Raw genomic sequence first — 20,697 nt, forward strand, 5'->3', positions numbered from 1 at the left:
TGTACCTTTAAGCTTCCATCTTACCGACCGACTCAGTCTCAGTCATGCCTGCAATATGTGATGCAGTTGGAGGCAACAACAGCCAAAGGAGGAACCCCAGACTAGTGTTGCTTTCGTCAACTAAAATTATGACTAAATATCGTCGTCAAAGAACCTTTATCAAGTGATGAAAACGAGACGAAACGCAACGTAAATGGTGGTGATGTGACGATGACTATAATTAATTGTATGATGCAATATCGTTGACGAATAAAAACGAGACAAAATGTAGTTTACAAAATAAAAACGAGACGAAATGTTACAACGTTATTTTGTCTCGTTTAGTCGCGTTGTTATTATTAGCCAACTCATGTGGCTGTGCTTAATGTGTCTCAGTTTAACGGTAGCTTTAGACGTTAGCTTTAAACGTTAGCCACTGGAGCTGAAACCGACTGAGAGTCTGAGACAAACGTGTGTGTCTAGTATGTGTTTGTTTGTGAGATTGTAAAGTGGGTTACCACACGTGTGTAGCTACTGTGTGTGTGCGTGTGTATTTGTTTGTATGAGAGTGGGTTCTTAGTACCTATCTGACTGGTTGCATGTGAACTAAGCATCCCTTGTTGGCCAAATACTGTAGCTAGTTTTGTCATTCCCATAGCAATCACACTGAACTGAATTTGACATCAACAACTTGACTTTGAATAGGCCTACCTTATTCTAGACCAATAGGCCTACATTAGACAAATGGTTCTGGCATTAACATCTCGAGACGACTGCTTAGACTACTTCTGTTTTGAGTAAAAAGAGATTAAAATACAATTTTCCTTGGCATAAATTACTAGACTAAATGTCAACAGTTTTCGTCGACTAAATTAAGACTAAAATGCTCAGACTTTGAGTCGACTGAAACTTGACTAGACTAAAAAGAGTATGAACGTGACTAAAACTAATAAAAAATATAGCTACAAGCAGCGAATCTAAAATATTATAAACATGTGTACACTGTAGAAGATCGAGACTGAGACAACGAGAGCAAAACTACTTAATGTTTGGCCAACAACAATAGGCTGAAAGGGGATTTGAACTAATGAGCATAAGGTTACAAGTCAGTGTATCTAGCCACTCTGCTACACCAACCCCTGATATTTTGTGATTAGTAAGGGCTCATTAATGACTTTCCATAGGTTATTGAAACTCTTCTTGAGTTGATCTTTTTCCAGACTCTCAGTCAATGCACAAATGAAGCATAGCGCAAGTTCAGTCAGGCAAGACCTCTCCCTGCGCTCGGGCAACTTCATTAGTGGTTCACTACTAACTCCCCCCACTAAGAACGCTCTTCTTCCCTCCGTCCTATACCGGGCTGTCATACGGTTTGGTTTGACTGCCGATCTCGTCTATCAATTAACGCTGTCGAAGAATCACATGATCATGCCTTTAAATAAGATTCTCTCCCAGTGTAGTTTCTCCAGGCGATCAAGTGCGCGACCCTCAACCTCCCCGTCGCCACCCAGTTCCTGTCTCTGTCTTCAACTCGTTGGTCGTCTGCTGCCGCCACCGCCACCAGTGTCTTGACTCCGTAGGGGATTCTTCTCGGATTTCGGGCAGGCGCCCGCTGAGCTATGATTCCCCTCGGGGTCTAAGCTCCAAAACATTGTTGTACATTTACCATTCTGTAATAAACTCCACTCCCCTCTTACCTGGTCTCTCCCGATTGAACTAACAATAGTCATGTAGGCAACTGGGCTGGGGCAGCGCTCATATTCAGCTCCTTGCGAGAATAGTCTGTGATGGTATAGCAGCTGATATTTTGGTCCCATTAAACTACACAACATACACAATCAGGGTGACCGACAAGATTATATTAACTAACCAACAATAACATTACAAACATCTAACTGAACAAACACAACAACTAAAATCCCTCGCACGGCTTTTGTAACCAAACTGTTTTCCACAAGTCTTTGCGTTTTTGACATGCCGCACTGCATGCTGGGTACTCAAAGGTGCTGACGCTAATTATCTAGCTGTGTTCCGACTTCATGATATGAGTATTCGTTTTTGGTCAGCTTTGGGACAAAGGTTAAGAAACGGTTGACATTTCAAGGTGAAATTGCATGAAATTGTGCATGGTATTTCAGAAGGATGTCTGCCTGTTTAACTAAACAAGTAATCAAAATTATGACAGGCCAAAAGACTGTTCCTAAATTCGAACCTGTGACCTTGTGTTTTGCAGGACAACGTTTCAACCCATTGAGCTACCCTGAAGGCTGAGAACTTCTGGTCAGTTTCTGTCAAAAAAATAATAATAATAAAAAAAAAAAAAACGTATCTCCTGTTGCATGGCTTGTTTGATTCGGCCAAAGTTTAAACAGCTGTAATTCAATGAGCTTTTGACATATCAAGGTGAAATTGCGCATGGTACTTCAAAACAATGTCATCCTGTTTAACTAAACATATATTCAAATTTAAGACAGACTCAGTGTGGCTGGATTTGAACCTACGACCTTATACTTTGCAGGTCACAGTTCCAGCTCGTTGAACTATTCTCAGTTCTGAGTATTGGCATGTTCAGTTACTGTACAAAAAAAAGCTGTTTCTCCAATGGTGAGAATTGTCAGATTTGGTCCAAGTTCAAACAGCTGTAATTCAGTCCTATTTTAACATACCAAGGTGAAATTGTGTACGGTACGTCAGAGTGATGTCACCTTAAAGCCTATTAGGTTTGAAAAACCATTATTGAAAATGACATTTGATTTAGTGACACAAACATATTGAGTTAATGTGTGAATTTACAAAAATACACCTTTTTCATCAATTTTGTACTTGATTCAATTGCCTTAAGTAACATTTTTCAATACGTCAATGATACATATATGTACCACATTTCAAGTCAATTAGACCTTTGGTTCAAGAGAAGAGGAATTTTGAATGTTTTCCCAAATTATCACTGTACAGGAAAATCCATCATGGCAGACCTTATGGGTCCTTGAGGCTTTTTTGTTCCTCATGAAAAATGAGGCGTGCACACCAAGTTTCAGAAGAATTGGAGCAATGGCGTGGAAATGCAACCACTCTGAAAAGTGGACATTTGGGCGTCGCCTGTGGCGCCCCCCATGGTCTGATGTGGGCCAGTCTGTGTTTGGGCCGTAGGTGTGGCATGTTGTATCAATATGCCAAATTTCAAAACTTTTACAACTATTTTCCAAGTCTTTGCGTTTTTGGAGATGCCGCACTGCATGCTGGGTACCCAAGGGTGCTGACGCTGATTATCTAGCTGTGCTCCGACTGCGTGATATGAGTATTCGTTTTTGGTCAGCTTTGGGACAAGTTTCAAGGTAAAATTACATGAAATTGTGCATGGTATTTCAGAATGATGTCTGCCTGTTTAACTAAACAAGTAATCAAAATTATGATAGGCCAAAAGACTGTGCCTTTGTTCGCCATGAGAAATAAGGCATGCACACCAAGTTTCAGAAGGATTTGAGCAATGGGGTGGAAATGCTATCACTTTGAAAATCGTACTTTTGGGCGTTTCCTGTGGCGTCCCCTATGGTCTGATGTGGCCCATAGTTGGTGTGGGGTACCCACTCAGATGTAGTATCACTGTGCCAAATTAGAAAATTAGTTACCAATGCCATGTTGAGTTATTGTGGCGCAAGGAAAAGAGGAATAATAATAATAATAAAAAAGAAAACAATAGGTTTCCACCTGGCGGAGGAACCCTAAATACCAACAATAACAATAGGTTCCCTCCTACCGGAAGAACCCTAAATATAGCAGCAAGCAGCGATGCGGGTTCCTCCGCAAAATATTATAAACATGTACACTGTAAAAGATCGAGAGTTGGACAACAAAAGAGCAAAACTACTTCACAGTCACAAACTGGCGACAGACAGCTGCTCTCTGTGGCCAACGGCAACCTTGTGGCTAGCACCGTGCATGTGGGACTTGACAGCGTTGATGCCCATCGAGGCTACGCTTATCTTCTTTTTACAATATGTACAGTAAGCCTCACGGTTGTTTTCAGTGACAGGCTTCAGCCATTGTATAAACTCGTCCTTCTCCAACCAGGAGTCTGCAAAATTAGATTTTCTAATTTTGGAGTATGATTCGCAACATTTTGGAGGGCAACACATCACCTGACCGTGCATTTTGCAAAATACGTGACTTGCTGACCAAGCATGTCGTTGTTTATAATAGTCATGGGGAGGAAAATAAATATACTCATGCATACGTTTTTGAGTCAAACTCTTGGGAAAAAGCTTGAACAAACTGTAATGCCTCATCAAATTGGGATTACGAATTTTAAGACTTTTTAATTAAGGGCCTTAATTTTCCCAAAATGGATTTATAAATTTGTAATACTTTTTAAGACCCCACGGATACCCTGGGTAGATGTGAAGGAAAGAGGGGGGAGTTGAGAACCCAGCTTCCCCCAATCAACTTCTGACTTCAGAGACAGGACTCTGAACTGTATAAAACTTTGAGATGACAATCGATGTCTGAGTCCAGTGAAACCAACTATGGCGTAAATGCCATCGGAGTTTTCTTTTCTCCTGGGACTCAACAAGATTAATGATTGCAATTAGAGATTGATTTCAATTTGGTCTATGGTCAATTTACGAGGTAAATACCAACCTTGACCAATGTAATTTTTAAGTATATGAAATGGTAATTTATAGCCTTTCATGCTAAATCCCATTGGCATGCACTGAGGAGTTCTCTATACTTCCTTATTATTTCAAAACAAATAAAGAAAAGCATTGCAAATGTAAATGTATATTTCTACATCATTGTTCAGTCCATACCAAACAGCAGCATTGATGATCTTCATGACACATTCGTTGATGCACTGACACACGTTGACAAGAGGAGCTCCTCTTTCCCCCATCTTTCCAAGCAACAGACCTAGGGAAAAAAACATTAAAAGCTCTTTTGGTCTCAAACATTTACATTACATTTAGTCATTTAGCAGACGCTCTTATCCAGAGCGACTTACAGTAAGTACAGGGACATTCTCCCCGAGTCACCTCCTCTGAGCTTTCCTTTTTCACATGTAAAGCTGACATGGTACATAAACTTGGCATAGGCTATATTTAGGCAACTTGTTATTCTAACAGCCTTTGCAACAGCATCTTAATATAATGTGGCAACGTTTGTATTTTTTGTTGTAGTCTTTGTAAAATATGTGCTGTGGGTCATACAACTCCATGTAGGCCTATAGGCTACTTCTCAACTTCGATGATTAACTTTGTGTCATCAATCTTCCCAAATTTCTCAGTTGGTTTAGGATGTAGCCTATGGGTTTTAGTATCTCTTCTGCTTGATTGTAGACTATGACAGCTCGTCTACCTCGCTCTCTGTTAACCTCTTCATCCCTAGGCCTTTTTCTTAAGTCCCGTCCCCGAAAAGGCATGCCCACATCTAATGGAGTGTATCTCCAAAACTACAAGGGCTATAAACATAATGTTGGTATCAAAAATATGGTAACACATGAGATGTATCCTGAAGTGGAATTATTATTGTGGGTATTAGTGTGTCAGAGTAAATGAAGATAGAACATTAAATTAAATTGTGGAAATCTAAATTCCGCCTAAGAAAAACAAGTTATATATGGAATGCTATATTCAAATCATGGGTCTGCAGCGGTAAAACAGTTTGAAAACATTATCCTATGTCTGTTGAGTATATATGTGAAATTTGATGTCAATAGGGTAAAGTAAACCAAAGGTCTAGTGCAGTGGTTCTAAACCCTGTCCTCAGTGAACCCCTGTCCTGCATGTTTTAGATGTTTCCCTTCTCCAACACACCTGATTCAAATGCATGTTCGTTACCAGGCTTCTACAGAGCTAGATAATGACCCTTTAATTTGAATCAGGTGTGTTGGAGCAGGGAAACATCTAAAACATGCAGGACAGGGGTTCACTTAGGACAGGGTTAAGAACCACTGGTCTAGTGGTTTGAGTTGAAGAAGTGTTAGGCAGAAATGTGGACATTTGGGTAGATTTGGGCACCATCAGTGCTATTGACTTTTATCATGTACCAGAGAGCAAAATTAATTTAATTTCACTATGTGTAAGTTTCATTAAAATACAACAGTTTTTTTTACTTAGTTTCACATTTTCACCCAGACCTCTATCTATGTTCCCATTGAAATAAACCATTCTAAGGTAAATTGTGACTACAAACTGAGTAAATGTATTTAAAAAGTACACAACAAATTTAAAAACAAAAACTCAAAACATCTCAACACTATGTACAGTGATATGGTGACCTTTAGTAGATTATCAATTGTTAATATCAAATTATTATCAAACTGTTCCATGCCAAGGCCCCCCCAATATTTTACTGTTGACTGTTCTTCTACAGGTGCACTCTTGCACTTTTTGAGTTTCATGTTGTTTAATTGTAACTTGTTTAACTGCATGCTCTTAGATGGTTCTTCCCTTTGGCACTTATTTGGTTTTTCACGATGTATGCTTCATGTTTTGGCTGCTCGCAATGTTTGGGGCTACCTCGTTGTTATGATCAGTGACCTATGCTCTTTTGTAAAGCTCTGTCTCTTGGAAGTCGCTTTGGATAAAAGTGTCTGCTAAATGCATAAATGTAAATAGCATAAGCTATTTACTATTATAGAAATTGTAAAAAATAAATAAAAAAAACCTTTGCTGGGACCCCCATGACATCAAAACTATATACAGTGATATTAGGTCCTAAAACAGGTCCTTGGTACCCTAAAACAGAGGTTCCCAAACTTGCTAAAGTCCCATGGCGGTTCCCAGCAGAATGAGTTTCAATGATTGCGCGCTTGGATATGTCTCGCGCTTAAATATCTCTCGCGCTTGGGTATCTCCCGATTCGATTGGTAAATTGTGTGACCCCACATCATGTGACCCCTCTATGGAAAGCTAAATATTAGCTTAATTACACAAGAATAGTTTAGGAAAAACAGTTTAGTCAATTGTGATACATTATATGTCCAGTAGATGGGGACAAAGACGTCCTGTTTCGCTTAGAACGATATAGCAGAGCCTGTTTAAGGAGAGCCTTGCCACTCCCTATTAAGCCCCATTGTACTGAATTTGGCTGCAGTTCCACCAAAGTTCCACTGGGGGTGATCGCAATCGAGTGCATGTTGAATGGGAGTCCATGGAGCTAAACGGCTAAATTTGTCTCTTTCGCCTGATTGTCGTTGAGAAATCTCCAATTTGATTGTAGTTTTTGCATGTTCAACATGGATTGTAGGTCGAAAGTTGAATGAACGAGTACTTATGTCCATTTGATTTCTTACAGGGTGAGTCGTAACACGCTAGCATTCTACTAATGAATGCTGATTGGTTAGTGAAGGACTGATACGACCAGAGCTCCCGCTTGATGGCATCTGAAGCGGAATCAGAACGTTAGAGCATTAGCCACATTAGCAACAACATTAGCAAGCCAAAACTCTTTCTAGCATGTGTATTGACAGGGAGAGCCTAACCTGTTAGCTGTGTTGTCGATGCCCTGAGAGAAAAAAGTAAGTGACCAGAGCTTGCCGTAAAGCAGTAGCTCTGGTCGTACGATGTGTATGACGTCAATGACATTTTCAAAAGCTTTTTAGAACAGAGGCGACTTAAAAACAATCTAACAGCCAGCAGTGTGTTTCCCGAGAGTGGCAGTTCTCTCTATATTAGACATTCTCTGGTGTTGATTTCTCAATGTCGGATGTTGAACCTGTTATATATTTCGGAGCACAAGGTAGTAACACGGCAGATACAAAATAAAACATCCGGTTAATTTTCAAAATAATAATAATAAAACAATTTTTGTGGAAACTTGCCCTTACTTCATGAGTCACCATAATGATTCTTCAAAAAGCCTCAGAATGCCAAATTTTTACCTCAAAATTTCAAAAGCTCCACACCGCCCTCAAGGTTTTTAAAGATGACACATCTGAATACATGATGTTGAAATGGCATATTGTTTTCATTTCTATCAGTTTAAGATTTGACTGTGTTTATATTCTTCACTAAAGGGAAAACAGGATAGGGAGGAAAAGGTTGTGTCAAACCAAGCTCATCTTTGGGCCAAGCAGCAAGAAGAGGAGCAGTGAATAGAGAGATAGAGGGAGAGCAGGTACTAAAAAAGGAAGAGACTATACCAGAACTGTATACGTTTTAAAAGTCAGAGGTTTAATGCATGATAATTAGGTGATGTTCTCTGATAACAAATAAACCTATTCAAAAGTCATAACGATGATGCTTTTGCTCCTTAAGACTCTGAAAATGGCTGGGTTTAAATAATGTAATAAAAAAAAATTGGGGGGAGCATGCCCCCGAACCTGCCTAGAAGTTCTGACTCATGACCTCAGTATTTTTGGGGCCCTGCGTACGGCCCAATCACAATAAAAAGCGTTATGTATTATAAGTTAATGTAATACATGAATGTTAATAAAGTATCAGACATACATGATACAACACACCAGTAACCAATTGACATTATGTGTTAATATACTGAAAATGTCCGTGAATTGAGATGGTGGTGCTGCTGTCTGTCCCGCCGAAAACCATTCAAACAGGTTGACAGCAGTGGGGTTTTTTTTTTTTACTACAGCGAAGCTACCGGAAACACGTGACAAAAAAGCTCTAGCTTTTTTCCTGTGTTTCACTGGCAGTGAGTGTTCATAATGTTGTATTTCACTCCATTCTACACCAAAAACGTCGGGGAGGACTGCCTTCAGTAGATACGAGTCTGCTGAAGATAGCCAGAATATCGGATTTCTTTAACCGAGCCCGTTTTATTTGTCATTTGCCGGAGAAAGTGACTTCCGTTGGCCAGCTTAATTGAAAACCATTCAAACGCTGACAACAGTGGGGGTTTTTTTAAATACAGCGAGCTACTTGAACACGTGATCACGTGTAGGCGAGATTTTTTTTTTTACGGCTCTGATGTAAACCAAGTCCTGGGTATTTTTCTCCGCCTTTGAGAAAATGAAAGCTGAAACGCTCGGTTTTGACAATGTTCCTATTGTTACATCACAATAGGGAAGGTTACCTCCCCTTTCTCTGCTTTTCCCGCACAGAGCATTTGGCCCACCAATGAGAAAGTGTGACCGTGCAAGCGCAATATTGATTTTTCCTCGAAACTTCATGGCTTGCAAACGACCAAAGCATGGCAGTTAGCCCCGCCTCTTTCTTCCTCATAGCATTTAAAGCTACAGACACAGAAACAGCACGTCCTGAGGAAAGCTCACTGTGTGACTGCTCGTAGTGGCTGTAATTCTGCACCAAGGCTGAATTTTGGGAAAGAGACTTCAGATACAGTATTAGGGGACCACTAAGGCCTATATAAAAGCATCCAAAAAGAGCATGATCTTTACATTTCGACCATTATGGTCTTCAAAAGTCTTAAAAAGGTCTTAAATTTGACTTACTGAAACCCGCAGAAACCCTGAGATGCTGTCTCATCCAGTGAGAGGTCCGATGACGTTAAGATCAGGTGACTGGATTGTGGTGACGGATTTGAAACAAAAAGTCCTGGGGTCTCATTTATAAAACTGTGCGTAGGATTCTTAATAAAAGTGTACGTACTCCCAAAAGCCTAAAATGGCGTACGCACACAAAAATTCAGATTTATAAAACCGTGCGTACGCACACCTGTACGCAATGTTCCCTTTATAAATCTCAGATTACCCACAAGCATTGTACCCCGCCCTGAACACGCCCATTTTTAACCATAAATAGTCAACGCAAAGCACCTCATGAACGCTAATCTAGTATCTCATCATGACCCTGGCATACGATTGTTCTTTACGGTGAATCAGCGCATGACAACTTCTCAGACACTGTTAGCGTATTGGTGGAGCCCGATAACTCAGAAAATGTGGTGGCCGGTAGATCACCAATTAAAAAAAAACGGTGGCAGTCAACTGTGGCAGTGATACTGCAGGTCGAGATACAATTTGAAAACAAAAGCGTTTTGTTATCAACAGTAATCTATTAAATTCTGGACTGATAACGAGGACGTAGAGTGTAGCGATTGCACGGGAGCTTGACGACTGTAATTCCAGTTTTTGACATATGAGGATATTTGCACAGTGTTAAATAAATATAGTTAGTTATACACTGTGTTCTGCAGTTATCTAAAGGTAGGATATTTGATGTTATCCTGTATTCCATGCAGTCGGGGAATCTCCCCCTCCTGAACTCCCGTAGTGGACAATCTGATGGTGAGGAAGCGCTGAATTTTTATTTAAAATTTGAGTTGGATTGTACAAGGTGTTTATGGAACAAGAATCACTCAGTACAAGCGCAAATAACACTGCTGGATGTAATCTTCATGATAATCATGAAATTGAATGAAAAAAACATGTGTCAGGAAAACAAAATATATAAATATTACAAGTAATGTTCTTTCCACATTCAATTTCTGCAGTCTGACTACAGTACAGTCATCTGCGTCGCCAATTCCAACTGTTTTCAAAATGTGCGTAGGCCTACGGGAGGGTCAGAGTTTGCGTGGAGGACCGCACACTCTCCCGTCAAGTTCGTTTTTTATAAATCACAACCTTTGCGTGGAAGTGGCGTACGCACATTTTCAGCCCCGTTTTGTGCGTACGCAAGCTTTATAAATGAGACCCCTGGAACAGACCCGAGGTAGATAAGTTCGTTCCTGGCTAGTTTCAGATGTGATAATCAAGGAGATAGCATGGAACACGTGAGTCATTGCAAAGCGTGCATTTGGTTTCATAGCGTCAAATCAAGGAAAACTCAGAGTTGTGCCTATAGTACAGTTCGTTGAGGTTGCCGTTTTTATCAACTAAGCTACATTACCTATGGGAATATCACACAAACACCATGCACACACAACCATGGCATCCGCAACTTGGACTTTGTGATATTAGAGGAACAATGGGAATTGTCTTGGGAATGGCGTTCCATTTCTAAATGGTGCTATGACTACAGATATAATGATTTAACTGTTTCATTGGTAATAATGCAAATATTAAATAGATTCAGAAGTGAAGTTTTGAACTTATTCTGTGGAATAAAGCTGAGGTACAAACACTCCTATTATGTATGTTCTGCCAGTTACGTAAAGATGTTCCAGTTGATTTTGTTATGTTCCAGGGCAGAAGTTTGAATGTTTTGAGAACAGTGATACGACTGTTGGAAAAGGTGATAACAATACTGTTTCTTTTATGTGACTTGAAGTATTATTTGGGAGTTGCTTTAAAGCTTACTGTTTTGTTTTTGAAAAACTTGATTGTACTACTGAGAGTTGACATTCATTTTGCAAAGTGAAGGAAATTGTGAACATGTAATACAATTTCAGGATGTGTGCCAAAGTAATGTGTCTTATCATGCAGAGGTTGTAAAGTGTTAGCAGCAGGGGGAGACTGAGCTTCTTTTAGTGTCTTCTATCTATAAAATGGAGATCATTTTGACCAGTTTGACATCTGGAAACAAAGTCTGGGGTGACTTAAGGGTTAACAGATTTTTAGGGTGGTTAAAAGGAGTTTATGACTCCCTGGCCTGGAGAGAACGTGCAAAATGAGAGGTCTTATCACTTGACTTGGAGAAGAACACAATCAGGGCCTGTTTCAACTATCACTGTATTGTCAAGGAGAATCCGACTTACATTTACTGAAAGGTTGATTGTTTTAGTGCTGACCATGTTGACATGTATGCATGTTCTTATATCCTGATCATTTCTGAATTGATTTCTTTGTTACAATCTTTGTGTAAAATTCTATTTGTTTGGTGAAGGAGATCTGAGATGATGTTTAGGTCTGCCGGTGAATGCATCAGATGTCAAATGACCACTCTGCTGAGCGATGACAGGTTTATCCCAATACCATGGATTTTCCCGTTGTGTCCAGTGCATTTACACTACATCGACTATAATGCTGTATGGTCAAATTGATTATTACAATTTATTTTATTAATGATTTAGATTTTATGTAGTTTTTATTTTATTGACAGTGTTGGTGTGGTTTTGACTAACACAGGAAAAAACAGGAGTGAGATGTCAGAAAAGTGACAAGTGTCTGTATAAAATGATACTATGTTTAGCCTTGTGTGTAGAGAGGCCAACCCCAATGAACTGTAGGCAAGGTCCAGGCCCAGGTTAACATACAAGACCCTTATCTTGGGGCTGAAGACTAAGAAGAGTTGGGGGTTTGTTTGTTTAAAGGAGATACTGTTTGACAGAGGTAGAAGGGAGACTGAGGTCTGGTGACTATTAGCTGGTCACCTAATGGGGGTAGGGGTTGATGTTGTAAATGTCAACTGCAAGGGACGCAGACACTCAAGATCTATGAAAGAAGAGCCATGTGACAGTTGCATGCTTGTGTATGAACCAATGACTGGAGAGCGGTTTCATTTAAAAGGTTAGCTAGCACAACATGCTAACAGACAAACTTTGTACCACCATGCTGGGGCGCCGCCAGATACATTTTAATGCAGGGGCTGAGGGGGTGCTAGATCATTGACAGGGGGAGCTGCAATTATATATATATATATATATATATATATATATATATATATATATATATATAATATAAATACTATCAGGGCCGGAGTGTGACCCATTTTTTGCCCGGCAGTGTAATTGCCAAAACCAGCCCATCCCCACCAGGGGCCCAGCCATACGTTGAACATTTGGTGCTTGACCCAAACCTAGAACCGAGTCAAGGTTTTGATGTGAACTGAAATCGGAACTGAAATGCGATCCGCGAGCAAGATTTTTAACATAAATTTCAGTGCAAAATAGTTTTTTTTAGCTTTATCTAGCGTAATGTAAACACTACGTTGGACTCATATTGTTATATTTTTACGGAAGTTACAACCCACATTTTTACCTGAAAGATTCAGGGCTTTTCAGAAAACTTGTTTTTCCCACCCTTGCAGGAACCTATGAAGTGACAGCAGCTAGATCTTTCCTTTTTTTACCTGGATTTTTCAGTTCCTCCTGGAATCTTTTTTCCCATTAATTTTATTATTTTCGAATCAGCTTAATCTTGGTAATTCCCACCACAACAATAAATGATGGTTTAGGGTTGTCTCCATGAAAACAATCTTGGTACACGCACTTGTGTTTGAGAAAGAGAGCATGCGTGACAACTGAAAACGGCACTTTTTTATGCACGGTCTGATCATGCGCTTTTTAAAATTAAAACCTAGCGTAGCCTATTAGCTTACTTATCGGTCAAATAGTAACTTAACAAACTTAACACATATCGTTTTATTCGATGTGTGAAAAAACAAAGAGAAAGCAGGCGATCTGCTGGCCCAATTTATGAGCGGGCAGAGCGGCCCACCGGGAATTCTCCCGATTCTCTCAATGGCCACTCCGGGCCTGAATACTATAACTAAATTAGCAATATTTTGGGGAGTGCTATCGGGGTGCTTTGGTCTTTCTTGTGGGTGCTGAAGCACCTGCTAGCCCCCTCCCTAGCACCGCCCATGCCACCATGTGGCCTTTTGTCTCCTTGTTGGCCGGCCGCAAGTAATAAAGCTTTCTTAACTTCTTCACCGACTGACTGCAATACTCGGTAAAGATTAATATTTTTGACACCTGTATATAAGTAACTTTATTTGGATTGGTTTTAAAGAGAGAAAAAGAGAACGAAAACACAAATACAGACTTATAATAAAATACAGCTGGCTTTACCCATTGTGGCAGAGAAGATGACAATGCCTAATACATTCATCTGTTGGCTGCTGCCAGGACTGGTCTTGTAGTGGATCTCTGGGGGAGGGGTGAGCTCCAGGTAAACTGTATGGCCGTTGGGGTCATTCTCGTCCGGAACGATGTAAACAAAATTGGGCTGGATTGTTTTTGTCTTGACTTTCAATATAGGGACCAAGTCGGTTTTGTACTGGTGTATAAAAACCAAAGAAAAGAGGAAAATTTGAGTTAACAAAACATAAGGTAATAATACAAACAGTAAGCACTGCTGATCATGCTACATGTATTTGTGCTTTGGAGCAGTGGACAATTATTTGTGACACAGTCCAATGAAAAGGGGCTCTTGTCGGCATTCCGTATGGTCTGCTAGAAGTCGTTTTCACAGTTTTCATTTTCTTGCATATTACTAAAGTTACGAGTGTTGAAGAAGCCACTCAATATGATAAACAACATGTTTAGGATGACTAAATACTCATGCACTAAATATTCTTGTTTACCTAAGCTTCCAGTTGAGTGGTGGGGGGCGCTTTGTAGGATGTGATTTTATTTGATTTGCATCACAGTGCAGCATGGTTTTCCCTAGGATACTTATGCTAGCACGGTGGTACTAGCTGTAATGTTTTGTATGTAGGCTATGTTTGTCTGTACAAAGTATGATCCCATCCACCCTCCTAATCAAGTAGTGAATTGGCAGATTTGATCTTTAGTCAAGTACCCTTAAATATATTTCACTAGTTGTGTCAACTTTCGAGCAGGCCTTCTGTGTGTTCGGCATACATTTTTGTCACACGTTTGTTTTAGTTTACATCCACAGACTAAATAGAATAAATAGCTTAATCTCGGGCATTGCGCACAGGATTCATTTTTCTTTGTTTGACCTGGTGAACCGTGAATACAGTTTTCAGGTTGTTTTCGGAAAATGCCATTTGCACCAACAAGTTAACACATAACTTGAAACATAATCGGGCCAGGTACAGTGCCAAGTAGTCAGTGCAAAAATACTGTGTGTTAAAACACACATCTAGGATAAATCAAGACAGCAGAATCCTGGAATTTGATTGAGTTCAAATATTGTTTTATTTTTATTTTCTTCACGGCAATTAAATAACCGGCGCTCAACGCTTCTCATGATTAACACAAAACAATCACACCTCTTTTAAAGCGTGAAAAGGTCTAAAATATTTGAAGCCAAATATCTGGCCTAGAGCTTTCCTGGTTTAGCAACATTCACATACGTGTATTTTCTTCAACTATTTTCAGATTTCAATGTATGACACATCATTCCAAAGCTTACAATCTGCATTTACACAATCTGAAAAAACCAGAGAAATAAGTTGGCCGACAACCACCCCTTTTCACCAGAGCATGTCACATTTACAGTGTACATTGATATTGGCAGCTATTTTACTCACTTGTTGAAATGTGGCCTCAATAAGATTGGAGGGTACCATGTTCCTAAGAACAAAAACAACACACACATCATGACATCTTATTATACAGACTTACTACTTAGCACCAATTTCTTCAGCTTCTAGGTGTTTAAAAGCACCCCTTTTGTCCTCAGAACAGGCTTAATCCGCCAGAGAATGGATTTTGAAAGTTGTCGAAACCATTCCTCACGGATGCTGGTCAGTCTCATCCCATAGAGGCTCAATTGGAATGAGATTGTTTGCTGAATTCACTGTAATGTTTGTGGGACCATTCTTGGACAACCCTAGACTTGTGGCATGGGGCATGATCCTGCTGAAAATAGACATTAGCAAGTGGATACACTGTTGCTATGAAGGGAATGCGTTATATTGTCAGTGATGTTCAGATATTTTGTGGCATTTAAACATGGCTCGACTTATCAAGGAGCCCAATGTGTGCCATTAAAACTCAACCCCAACATCATACCAGCAGCTAGCAATCGTAACATGCAGCATGATAGATGCATGTACTTGTGTGCTTTTCTCTAAATCCCCACAGCATGAAACAGCAGGAATCACATTTCATCAGACCAAGCTCATGGACCATCCTTGATACACATGGGACACTGTTGAGCGTGAAAACCCAGCAGCTTTGGACACACTCACAAACACACCATGCACCTACCACCATACCTTGTTTAAAAGCCTTAACCATTTTTGTTGCCCATTTATCCTCTGTAGAATTAAAAAATACACAATCCATGTAATTATTTATCAAGGCTCAAAAGTCTTCTTTCACCTAACCTCCCTTTCATCTACATGTATGTTTTTTGATTAGGTTACATCGTTAAAGGATCAGAATCAGACCAGACGGCATCTGAATTTTTCAACCTAAATGTTCACATAGTACATAAAAAGTGTATCTCATATCATAGGTAAATCACTCTTGAAATTCACCACCACGGAATAGGATAGTCTCCTCACAAATATAGTCAGGTGTATGAGAGGTTATGAATGAGAAGAAATTAGAAAATAGAATGGAATAGATGCCAGGTGATCTTTCACCCTTCAGTCAATCAAAAATGTAAACAATAAAAGACAGGAAGATCCAGAAGTTGTCTAACACAATGCACTGAATTGCCTCTGTCCACAGGGATTTTCTCCCTTCTTGTCATCAGTTTCACTTTGGCACTCATCTAATCCCATGCCAGAGGTTAATTGGATGATGATGGCAGACTTGCTTGGGAGGGCCTTCTAAAAGAGGAATTCACTTTTTAGACAGGCACAAGCAAAATGTCCTTCTAATGTGTGCTGGATTGGGATCTTCTGTAGAGTCTATTGTATCACCACAGTGGATGACGGAACTAATCTGTAAATCATCCCATCGTGGACAACTAAAAATACTCTAATCTCCCCTGTGATTTAATTGGATTATGTGTATGTATGTGTATTTGTGTGTATGTGAGTTAGTGCGTATGTAAGATAGAAAGAGTAAGAAAAATGCAGAAGCAGTCTCTAATACAAAGGCAAGTATCTAGCCCATTTTGCCCACGACATCTAGCTAAAATGCTGACGAAGTAAATTTCTTACAAATACACCGAAGCATTTCGCAATATGCCATTATGACACAATATAATTTTACTACCAAGAAATAAACATACAAAATAAAAAACTAAAACTCCTCACATTTACGTTCCGATTGTTCATTTAGCAGATGCATTTATCCAAAGTGACATACAAATAGTGATTATAGTAGTAGATTACAGAGGAGCAATCACGGACTGGAAGTGCACAGTTCTAGCCATAATACCATGGTTATGGACATGGAATGGTCTGTATTTTATAAGACACAGTACCATAACATCAGTGGCGGTTGGTGACTCAAAAAATTGGGGAGGATAGGAGGAAAGCCGACCCACTGCGTCATGTTATTTTACACTAGTTGGCTATTTATCTCTACTTTCTTATGTTCAAGTTATATTCTTATGTTCAAATGTTTCAAATAATCTAACTAGCAACCTAATGCAAATTTACTATACAACTACGGTAAGGTAATGCACCCAAAGTTTATCCCCATCTTCCATAAGGAACATAAGCCTTTTACAATACAAAGGATTTATATTGTAGCGAGGTCAGCCAGACCACATGGAGCCAACACCTCGCCGAAGGCATGAGCACACCCAATTAGACTTAGAAAAAAAAGAAAGTGTACATACAGACAATGGAGGCATGCTTTATAGTTTTCTTGGCATGACCTACTGTCAATGTTTTCGTATTAAGTATACCCTGTAAAGACAAAACAATTATTTCACTAAGTTTGACCTTCTTCAGAAATGCCAGTGTCATGGCCATAACCAAAGGTGTAAATGGTGGGGAGACAACAAGGTTTGAAGTTCAGACAGACCAGTGCCTAAAATGTTTCACTTGACAAAACATGATAGTTGTTTAATTATCAGTTTCTTCATTGATATCCTACTTGCAAATAATGTACATGATCAGCCATTCATATTTTTCACCAATCCAGGGTGTCCAATAACAAACCTCAAGGTATAGCATCATGAGTCTGGCTTGTTGAGTTTGCCTGCCTTCGGCAAGCACAACCATTGTTCTCTCTCATATATATTCATTTTTATTATTATTATTTTCCAACCCCTAAGGATCCCTCAATATTAGGACTACATGGACAACGTTGATGTCAAAAGGTTTGTCTTGGTAGCGATTGCGTTGCTTCTATTGGGATTTATGTTCCATTCCACGGTTTAGGCTTGAATTACGTTTTGTGGTAAAAAGTGCCTTGTGTGCACCAAGGGACCTCAGTGCTAGCCTAACGTCACAACGTCAGCACACGTTAGCAACGATGCATAGATACGCCATTCTAGTAACACAGACAGCGATATCAGCAAGCCCTCAGCATTAGTACCATAGCTAAAAGTCTAGGAAAGTTGAGGCTACTTTTCTCTAAGTACCTACGAACATGTCTTAATCTGCTAAACAAGTGGGTTCCCCTTGGTTATTTTGGTGAGCAGTCTCACAAGCCCTACTTACCCGGCGTCATGGAGCCGACCAGCTGAATAGTTATTTAGCACTAGCGTTGCTACCTGCATATACCTACAGCTGGCAGCTTTGCTCCGTTTTGCTCCTAGATTCATTCTATCTCGTTGTTATGATCAGTGACCTATGCACTTTTGTAAAGCTCTCTTTTGGAAGTCGTTTTGGATAAAAGCGTCTGCTAAATGCATAAATGTAATGTAACCGGTCGAAGGGCGTACAAAAATACAGGGTGTTGATACTGACAGCCCGGAAACATACTCATCTGCAACCGACGCAAGCACACCCCACAATTTCCCCAGAAATTGTGGGGTGTGCTTGCGTCGGTTGCAGATGAGTATGTTTCCACACACAATTTCCCCAGAAATTGTACCCTCTCCAGTTATATTACAAGTTACCAGCAGCCTGAGGATGCAGTGCAACTTACCTAATTAGGTCAAGTAATGCATCTGCTGATGTCATCACTGGTCCGCCGCCCAGTCTGTTGCTGTCCATATCAGTTCCCACCCCAGGTTTTATGATGATTACCAGGAGGATGCCAACCACCACAGCAATGAAGGTCGTCCATAAATAGTATGTCACTGTTAGGACTCCCATACGACAACACGCTTTTGATTCCATGGATGACAGACCTGACATTAAACTTTTAAGATAAAAAAGAAAGAGTGTTTTGAAACAATGTACTTCCATTTAATTCTCAAATCTAAGAAAAAGACAAACAGTGTATAAAACAGGGAATAATTGTCCTTTTGTTATATAGTTAATTATAATTCAGTTATTTTTCATATGATTTATATATGGTTGAAACAATTGGTAGCTCAGGATTAGGACTTCTTTATTTATTTTGGGTTTGAAACGCCACTAGGAAATTGTCAAGAGGAGCTGGACCAAATTAATCCAATGTACCTATACCTATTTACAAATTGCAAATGTACTTTAAATTACATGGCAATCGATGTAACAGTAATGTTTGTTTTTTTTAAGCTGTGAAAGGCCAAATGTGGGATTTGTATCTTTGACAACTACATTAAACTAGACCATGACAGGGTGTGACTTTACATGTCTCACCTGGACGTGATGAGTGGAAGGATAAGCATTTTGAGCATCCTCATGAGGAGTTCTCCAGGGAAAGAGAAGTAGATTTTAGCCTAGAAGAGGAATCAAAAGTATAGGTTATTGAATATATCTAAAAACAGTAACCTACAATCAGGCCCCATTTGTAACAAATTTGTATTAAATATTTGGGTACTTTTGTTGCCACTATAGAATTTAAAGTTCAAGATTCCACCACTTTACATCTCTTAAGAGAAATAGATATGCTACTTTTAATGCAATTTTGCCATTTCAGATTCTGAAGGTAATACTAGTCTACAATAAGACTTTTTCTTACAAACATGTAAGGTGGTTACTCTTCACCAGCGATTATTGTGAACACGTCAGGTCATGTATACTGTGTAAAGTCGGAGAGACTTTACAAGAGACTGTGCATCCAATAATCCCGCCCTGACAGTACTAAGCTTAGATTGACCTCGGACATTTCCTGTGTACCATCTTCCACTTTCAAGTTGAAATTGTCAATCTTTAATATTTTGTATGTCTAGTACACATGGTCATGCCATTCATTTTCACAATTCAAATTGTGGGAACAGTCCCCTAAATAACGTGGGGGTAAGCACAGAAGGGAAATTACCCAGTAAGAACCTTTGAGGGAATTCCAGCTACCAGCTCCAACAAACATGAAATTCATAAAAGATTTGTTACCAATTAGCATTCTATTTGTACACTGGACCTTCATCATCTATTCGACAACTCAAAGTCACATACCTGGGTGGAGAGCTGACTCCCTCTTAACATGAAGCCTAAGACACAGCCAGTCAAAACTGCAAAGACAGAGAGCGTCAACAACCCGTTGCGCTGGCAGAACTCTTTCACTGATTCCCGAAGATTCACTGAGAATATCTCGCAGAAAAGGTTCTTGATGCGTTCCATCATTGTCATCTCAGAGTCTCCTGGGGCATAGGAACTGTTGTCTGAGCGTGTTTCCTCTCCTTCTGTGGGCAAAAGTAGCTCTTCCATGATTTCTAGCTTTCGGCTGGGCAAATCCTACAATTCTGAAGGGCCTAAGGTGTGATTGCCTTTTCCACAGAAGGATTAAAGCATCACAGAGCAAACAGCACTCAAGCTACCGTGATGAGGATTTAGAACAGCAAAGAGGATTACAGCCTTGTAAGAAAATTGAGCACATCTTTGTTAGTGGTGGCTTGCTGCCATAGATAAGTGGTTGTCAATTCAATTCAATTGGCATTTTATTGGCATTTAGAAACAAATGTTCATATTACCAAAGCAATGGTGGAACCACAGAACACAGAAACAATATTCATATAATTACTATGGACGTTGGTATACTATCAATGTTACCAGATAATACAATATCAACCAAACATGGCAAATTCAGTTGAAAGATTAAAGGAAACTTTAACATAACCTTAAGATTGGTTATTAGATATACACACATACACATGTAAGTCACACACACGGTATATGTTGTGTGTGTGCTTTGTTTGTGTGCATTGTGTGTGTAGGTCACTCA

At 39.7% G+C, this 20,697-nt stretch overlaps 1 protein-coding gene and 1 long non-coding RNA gene across 2 annotated transcripts in view; one reads left to right on the forward strand and one right to left on the reverse strand.

Moving 5' to 3' along the window:
- The window catches only part of LOC146220961 (excitatory amino acid transporter 5-like), a 55,598-nt gene extending 35,415 nt beyond the window's left edge, over positions 1–20,183 (reverse strand). The window contains exons 1-6 of the mRNA XM_084692240.1: positions 19,932–20,183; positions 19,176–19,255; positions 18,535–18,750; positions 15,063–15,105; positions 13,633–13,840; positions 4,788–4,887 (exon numbers count right to left, since the gene is read on the reverse strand). Coding sequence (XP_084548366.1) covers positions 4,788–4,887; positions 13,633–13,840; positions 15,063–15,105; positions 18,535–18,750; positions 19,176–19,255; positions 19,932–20,183 — 899 coding nt within the window. The remainder of the gene's footprint in view (positions 1–4,787; positions 4,888–13,632; positions 13,841–15,062; positions 15,106–18,534; positions 18,751–19,175; positions 19,256–19,931) is intronic.
- On the forward strand, positions 8–2,314 carry LOC146220963 (uncharacterized). Its single transcript, XR_014750724.1, has 2 exons — positions 8–189; positions 2,213–2,314. It is a non-coding gene; the product is annotated as an uncharacterized LOC146220963 (long non-coding RNA).
- Positions 20,184–20,697: the final 514 nt, after the last annotated feature.

The sequence above is a fragment of the Hypomesus nipponensis genome, chromosome 26 (genome assembly GCF_054491055.1).
Source record: "Hypomesus nipponensis isolate SF chromosome 26, ASM5449105v1, whole genome shotgun sequence".
Taxonomy (NCBI): Eukaryota; Metazoa; Chordata; class Actinopteri; order Osmeriformes; family Osmeridae; genus Hypomesus; species Hypomesus nipponensis.